We start from the raw sequence: 5,780 nt of genomic DNA, 5'->3' as shown, positions 1-5,780 counted from the left end.
GGTCCGGCGGGCGGGGCGGGGCGGGCGCGGGGCCGCCCCCGGCGTCAGCAGCCGCGACAAGGACGGGCGGGACCGGGGCGGGGCCGGGCGTCCCGGTGGGATCTGTCCCAAGAACCGTGTGTCCCCCGCGTGCACCATCCCCGTGGGATCTGCCCCAGCGGCGCAAATTCTCCAAACCGGGACCTACCCTCAGATGGGCTCCAGCTCTGGACCGTGCCGCCCGGGAGCAGACCAGCTCCTCTTCAAGGTCCGGGTGTGCCCTGGCACGGTGCGGCAAGGGGCTCTCTGGGGCACCCCCGGGTAGAGCCTCCTCCGGCCTGTCCCTCTGGAGCGGCGGGAAAACAGGTTACCCTGCCCAGGGTGCAACTTGCCCAGAAGCAAGATTCTATGGCAGGACGGGCTGCAGTACGTCCCCGAGAGGTCACCCGGTCCCCACTGTGTCCCCTCTGTGGCTGGACCTCGGGCTTCCCCTTCTTTGGCAGGCAAGTAACGCCGGGCCAGCCCCACCGCGTGTTCCGGGCTGCTCACCTGGGAGAAGTCCAGGTCCCCCGAAGGTGACAATTTTCTGCCTGGTGCGCACGGGGGAGAACCCTGCGTGCTCCTGACTGCCAAACTCTTAGTGAGATAATGATAGAGGAAAAGCGTCGAGGACGGTTTTGGGTGGGACAGGTGATTCCTGGGGTAAGTATGCACTGGGAGGCAGGGACGATGCGATAACTGCCTGTGGACGGAGGTGTGAGGGAGGTGATCCCGACTTGGGTGGAGGTTGCTAAAGGTAGTGCAGAAAGGTGTGATGAGGCAAAACGGGATTTGATGCATACAAAGGGCACATCTAGGGAGATGATCAGGGCGTGGGACCCCCAAACCCTCCCTGATGTTTGGTTTGTAAAATACACTATCCAACCAGCTGGCAGCAGAGGGAGATCTGGTCCACCCCTCCCAGGGAAGAGAGGGTCTCTCCATTCTACAGCAGGTGAATGAGACCTCTCTGCATCCCTTCATCCTTGTTGTCACCCTAAACGAACAAGTTGGGTTCCATCTCAGCCTTGTGCCTCGAGTGAGAACTGCTCCCAGATTAGAAATAACCCCCAACTGCCCTCCATTCCTCTTGGCCCACACAAGGAGGAAGGTGGATGCATCCCCTCAGCCTCAGGGACAAGGAGGGAGAGGAGGAGCTCTAAAAAAGAAGAGTCTCACCCACCTGACACCTCCCAAAGGACAGCTCTCCTTCAGGAAAAAGACATCAGAAACACCTTGGTCTTCCATCCTTCAAGGCCTCTGCCTGGGCAGTTGGGGCAGCAGGGGCTCAGAGGGTCATGCGTGGTCCTGGGACAGTCACACCCTCCCTCTGCCCCCTCCAAAGACTAAAGGTGCTCTTACAAACACAGCTCTGATGCTGGACGAGTGCCTCCTGTCCTCAGGATGGAGCTGCACAGGGTTTATCCAGGCACTGGCCCTGCCCCAGCCCTGCCTCAGCAGCTGGAACACCCAGCAACACATGCTTACTTTGGAAGACAGGCTGGACCCTGATCCTCCAGCTTCAGCTCACTCTGCAGCAGATCACGCTCTTGTTTCACTACAACTCCTGGGGCAGAGGAGTCTGTCCCACTGCGTCCTGGGAAGAGGAGAGATGTATTTCAAGCATGGGAAAGTTTCCCCTCTTTTACAGTAATTGCTTGTAATAACATCTTGCACATCCCCTTTCATCCTACAGCTGATGCCTTTCCCAGATGAGGCACCCAGAAGTGCAGCTGCCACCGGAACAGAGCAAGACAATTTGTTTACAAGGCAGTCCCGTGCTCTCGGTGGCCGGGGGCAGGAGGAAGGGGAGGCTGCCGTCTCCGGGTTGGCGCAGGCAGCTCAGGGGGACGGCCTGCATTGTTCCAGGCCAGGATAACAAGGCCCTTCCGCAGCCCCTTTCCTATGGGAATCCCGACAGGTTGTTGTCCCTCCCTGCACGAGGGGAAGTGCGGCACCAGAGGGATGAAGGGACTCATCCGTCCGACGCCAGCACTGAAGGGGGAGAAGGAGGAAAGCAGGGCCTGATGGAGCTTTACAGCTCCAACTGGAAGATGTCAGGCCACAAAGCTCTTTCTCTTTCACAGGCTCTTCCATGCCCACAGACCATCCTGCTTTCAGCCTGGCTGCATCCCATCGTGCCCTCGGACTGTCAAATTCCTGCCACGTCTTTTGCGTGACTGAAGTGTGCCCAGTAATCTCCTTCCCTCCCAGCCCCACAAGGATCTATTACCACTTATAGTCTCTCCTTCTCTCCTTTTCCAGCCTCAAATCTTGCCTTCATTCACCCCTCTGGAGAGCAGGGACTCAGAGGCAAGTCCTGCCCTGCAACACAGGCAGAGGAGACAGAGCTGGCTATGAGACTTGAGATGGGAATTTCCTTTCTCTTACAGAAACTGGCACAGAAACTGCTGATTTGAGAGCTTGGGAGACACTGGAAAGATGGGATTTGTCCTGTGAGGAGGCCTCTTTTTCTATCAATAGCAGAGGGAGCCTGAACAGCATAGTTTAGGCTTTGCCTTCCCCTTTGCAGTGAATCCCACCAGGAGATAAGCCCTGCTGGACATTCCCAACCCTCTGAGTCACCCAGGGCTGTGCCCAGCCACGCGCCAAGGGCCATGGACACTGGCTGTGCTGCAGGTCTGCAGCCTCTGAACACCTGAAAGTGGACAGAAGGATTCAGGGTCTGACACATTTCACAGTGAAAACTGCAGTCCCATACTTTTCTCCAGGAAAATCTGGCAGCAGAAATGGAGTTTAGAGAGAGAGGTCAATGGGACAAAAGGCTGCTGGTGATTTTTTCACTCTGTGTTATTTGGCTTTGAATACTAGTAAAAATGACACTCATAAAAGGCCTCTTTTGTGTACCTACAATGGGAGTGGCTGCTGGGGTGCCAGTTCGAGTATCAGTGAATTTTAAGGGCAGACGAGGCCAGCTGCAGCTGTTGGGGTGCAGTGGAATGGGGGCTTTGCCTGACAGGGATTTGTGCTGAAACATTAAAACCCCAGCACTGCTTGCTGTGGAATGGGGCTGCCCCCGTCCCACTGTGTGTCACAGGGCACCTCATGGCATCTGGATCCATGCACTCCCAGTGAAGTCAGGCTTTCCAGGCAACAACTCCGATCATTGTAATTCCAAACGATTGCAAGGGGTGGGGGAGGAAACATCTCTATTTTCCTTCTATTTTTATGAGCATATGATAGCACTTTGATATGAAATTACTTGTTTTGCTGCATCCCTTGGTATTCTGGGCTGGGCTCCAAGCCACCCGGGGGCAGTGACAGACTGCCAGTGACCTCAAAGGCCGCTGGCCCAGGCCCTGCACCAGCCACTTTCCTCCTTGGTTTGTGTCCATTTTGCATGCAGCAAAAACAGAAGAAAAACCACCCTCACATGTCCAACCAGATGAAAATCCCTCTGCAAGACCACATTTGAAGACTTTGTAGATTTAAACTCTATGGCGACATTCAGGCTCCTGTCCTTCTGCAGCTCCTGAAACTTCCACCCACTTGGGTTGTTTGTAGGAACAGCCACTGTCTCCAGGCGATGAGGATGGATTATAATCTTTGTTCGTGTATGTGGAGTGACTGACGCAGATATCTGTACAATGGGTGCTTTATAAAGTGGTAAAATACTTTCAAACTAAGTGGGCAGCATCACTTGCTTGGAGCATGGCTTCCAAAGCACCATCAATCCTCCTCTTCAGAATCCTGGGGCACGAAAACACGCGAGGGCACAGCAGAGTCTAAAAATCCAAACCAAGGTGCATCGCTGGGCTCTGAGCTCTTGAACCCAGCGCTGCTCCAGACAGCACCTTCCCCATTATCGACCTCGTGTTCTTCGGTGCCACCACTGCAGCGACCACGAGCAGCCCCGGCCTGGCGGTCGCGCCGTGGCCCGACGAGGATGAGGGAGCGATGAGGGGCAGCCCAGGCGGCCACACGCAAGGCTGCCCTCAGCGCAGGCGCCATCACACGGCAAAACACGAGCCGTGGCTCCAGCGCCTGGGCAGAGCAGGGGCACTGCGGCTGGGGGAGGGCTGCGGGAAGGGGTCGGTCACAGCAGGCGGGTTTGCGCCGAGCCCCGCTCCCGGTGCCCCTCGCTGCCGCCATCCCGGCGCGGCTCCCGCCGTGCCGCCATCGGCTGCGCCGCTGCGAGCGGTGGCGGGCGGGACAATGGGCGGGGCGAGGCCGCCGCGCACGTGAGGCCGCGGGCGCGAGGCGAGGCCGCGCAGGGCCCCGATCCCGGTCACGGCCCCTCGCGTCTGCACCGCGGGCTCGGGGCTCAACCGCGGGGCGCCTCGGCAGCGGCCGCAGCCGCCCTCGGCAGGTACGCGGCGGGCGCGGGGCGGGCGGCGGGGGCCGGGCCGGGGCGCCTCAGGCTGCGGCCTCCTCACAGCGCCCGCTGTGGCGCCCCCTGGCGGACGCGCGGAGGCCGGTGCGGCGGGGTCGGGGGGACACCGGGGAGACAGCGCGGCGCTGCCGGGCCGGGCATGAGCGCACGGGGCTCTGCAAACACCGGCCCCAAACCGTTTGGGGCAGCCCAAAAAGTGCAGGCAGGCGCTGCTCCCCGAGTGCCCAGCACGACGCTGTCTGTCCCTGCAGGACGCCCATGGCTTCTCCCCCAGCCGCCCCGCAGCTGCTGTACCGCAGCACCCGCCTGCTGCGCACGGCCTTCCAGCACCTCCACCAGCAGCAGCAGCGAGCCGACGTCTTCTGCGATGTGGTCCTGTGGGCTGAAGGTGAGCGGGCAGCATTGCCGAGGGAGGGGCCAGCGCCTGGGAGCTGAGGGCAGGGTCTCTGGAACCCTCTAGGAAGGACCGGGGTGAGCAGGAAGGGCTGCAGGGCAGTGACAGCCACTGTTGCTTTGCAGGCGAGGCGGTGGTGGCCCACTGCAGTGTTCTCTCCGTCTGCAGCCCCTTCTTCATGGAGCAGCTGGGCCGGGAGCTGCCCCCCCAGGGCTGCAGGGTGGTGCTGGAGCTGGCGGGGCTGAAGATCGGGGTGCTGCGCAAGCTGGTGCACTTCTTCTACACCGCCGAGCTGGAGGTCACGCAGGAGGAGGTGCACGAGGTGCTGGCGGCTGCCCGCCGCCTCCGTGTCACCGAGCTCGAGTCGCTGCAGCTCTGGGGAGGACGCCTGGTGAGACTGGGACCCCGGCGGCAGCTCGACCGCTCCTGCCTGCATCCCACTCAGGAAGTCTCCACCACGGTGGCACACGACACAGCCGAGCCTGGCAGTGCCAGCTCTAGGGTGTCCCCCCAGAGGCAGCCACGCTCTCTGGAGCGCACACATCCCAGCCCCATTGGGCGGATGAAGCTGCGGAAGGTGCAGAGCTGGGGGTGCTGGGAGGTGGTTCGGGAGGTGCAGCCACCCCCTGTGCCTCCAGCAGTGCCAGTGGGTGATGTGGGGGTGACAGAAACACAGCCCCCCCAGGATGTGTCTGCACAGGAGCAGGTGAGTGAGTGCCCCCCACCCCAGCAGCCCCCCAGTGTGAACGGGATGCAGCAGCATGGGGACTCCCCTGTGTCCCAGCAGGAAGTACCCCCAGGGACCCCTGTAAGTGACACTGAGGAGGAGGTGGATGTGGGGACAGGGGAGCTGTTCCTGCCCCCTGGCACAGTCTGTCTCTGGCCCTGTCCCTCATCTGAGTCAGAAGAGGAGGTGGATGTCCTCACCTAGGGAGGGCTGGCTCTGCCTCCCCCACCACCATTGCCTGCACTCCTTAGGCTGTGTGTGCTTGGAATAAAGGGCTGGAGCTATGC

General features: G+C 60.6%; 1 protein-coding gene across 3 annotated transcripts; it reads left to right on the top strand.

Annotated features, from left to right (window-relative positions):
• The first annotated feature begins 68 nt into the window (after positions 1-68).
• BTBD18 (BTB domain containing 18) lies at positions 69-5,778 on the top strand. Of its 3 annotated transcripts, XM_056493414.1 has the most exons (5): positions 148-681; positions 908-973; positions 2,106-4,348; positions 4,624-4,760; positions 4,892-5,778. In XM_056493414.1, the coding sequence occupies exons 4-5, from the start codon at positions 4,631-4,633 to the stop codon at positions 5,695-5,697; spliced, it is 936 nt and encodes a 311-aa protein (XP_056349389.1). In that variant the 5' UTR covers positions 148-681; positions 908-973; positions 2,106-4,348; positions 4,624-4,630; the 3' UTR covers positions 5,698-5,778. The 3 variants fall into 3 exon arrangements, with proteins under 3 accessions (XP_056349391.1, XP_056349389.1, XP_056349390.1); XM_056493415.1 differs by lacking the exon at positions 908-973; XM_056493416.1 differs by lacking the exons at positions 908-973; positions 2,106-4,348 and having other exon boundaries at positions 69-681; positions 4,892-5,776.
• The last annotated feature ends 2 nt before the right edge of the window (positions 5,779-5,780 follow it).

This window comes from Oenanthe melanoleuca, chromosome 5 (assembly GCF_029582105.1).
Source record: "Oenanthe melanoleuca isolate GR-GAL-2019-014 chromosome 5, OMel1.0, whole genome shotgun sequence".
NCBI classification, from domain to species: Eukaryota; Metazoa; Chordata; class Aves; order Passeriformes; family Muscicapidae; genus Oenanthe; species Oenanthe melanoleuca.
The sequence above is the reverse complement of the archived record's forward strand: the minus strand, read 5'-3'. Positions and strand labels throughout refer to the sequence as shown.

Excerpts from the sequence above, each read along its gene's own strand:
- BTBD18 (XM_056493415.1), top strand. The coding sequence starts at position 4,631 with ATGGCTTCTCCCCCAGCCGCCCCGCAGCTGCTGTACCGCAGCACCCGC. Across the intron at positions 4,761-4,891 it reads TGTGGTCCTGTGGGCTGAAG|GCGAGGCGGTGGTGGCCCAC; the intron begins GTGAGCGGGCAG and ends GTTGCTTTGCAG.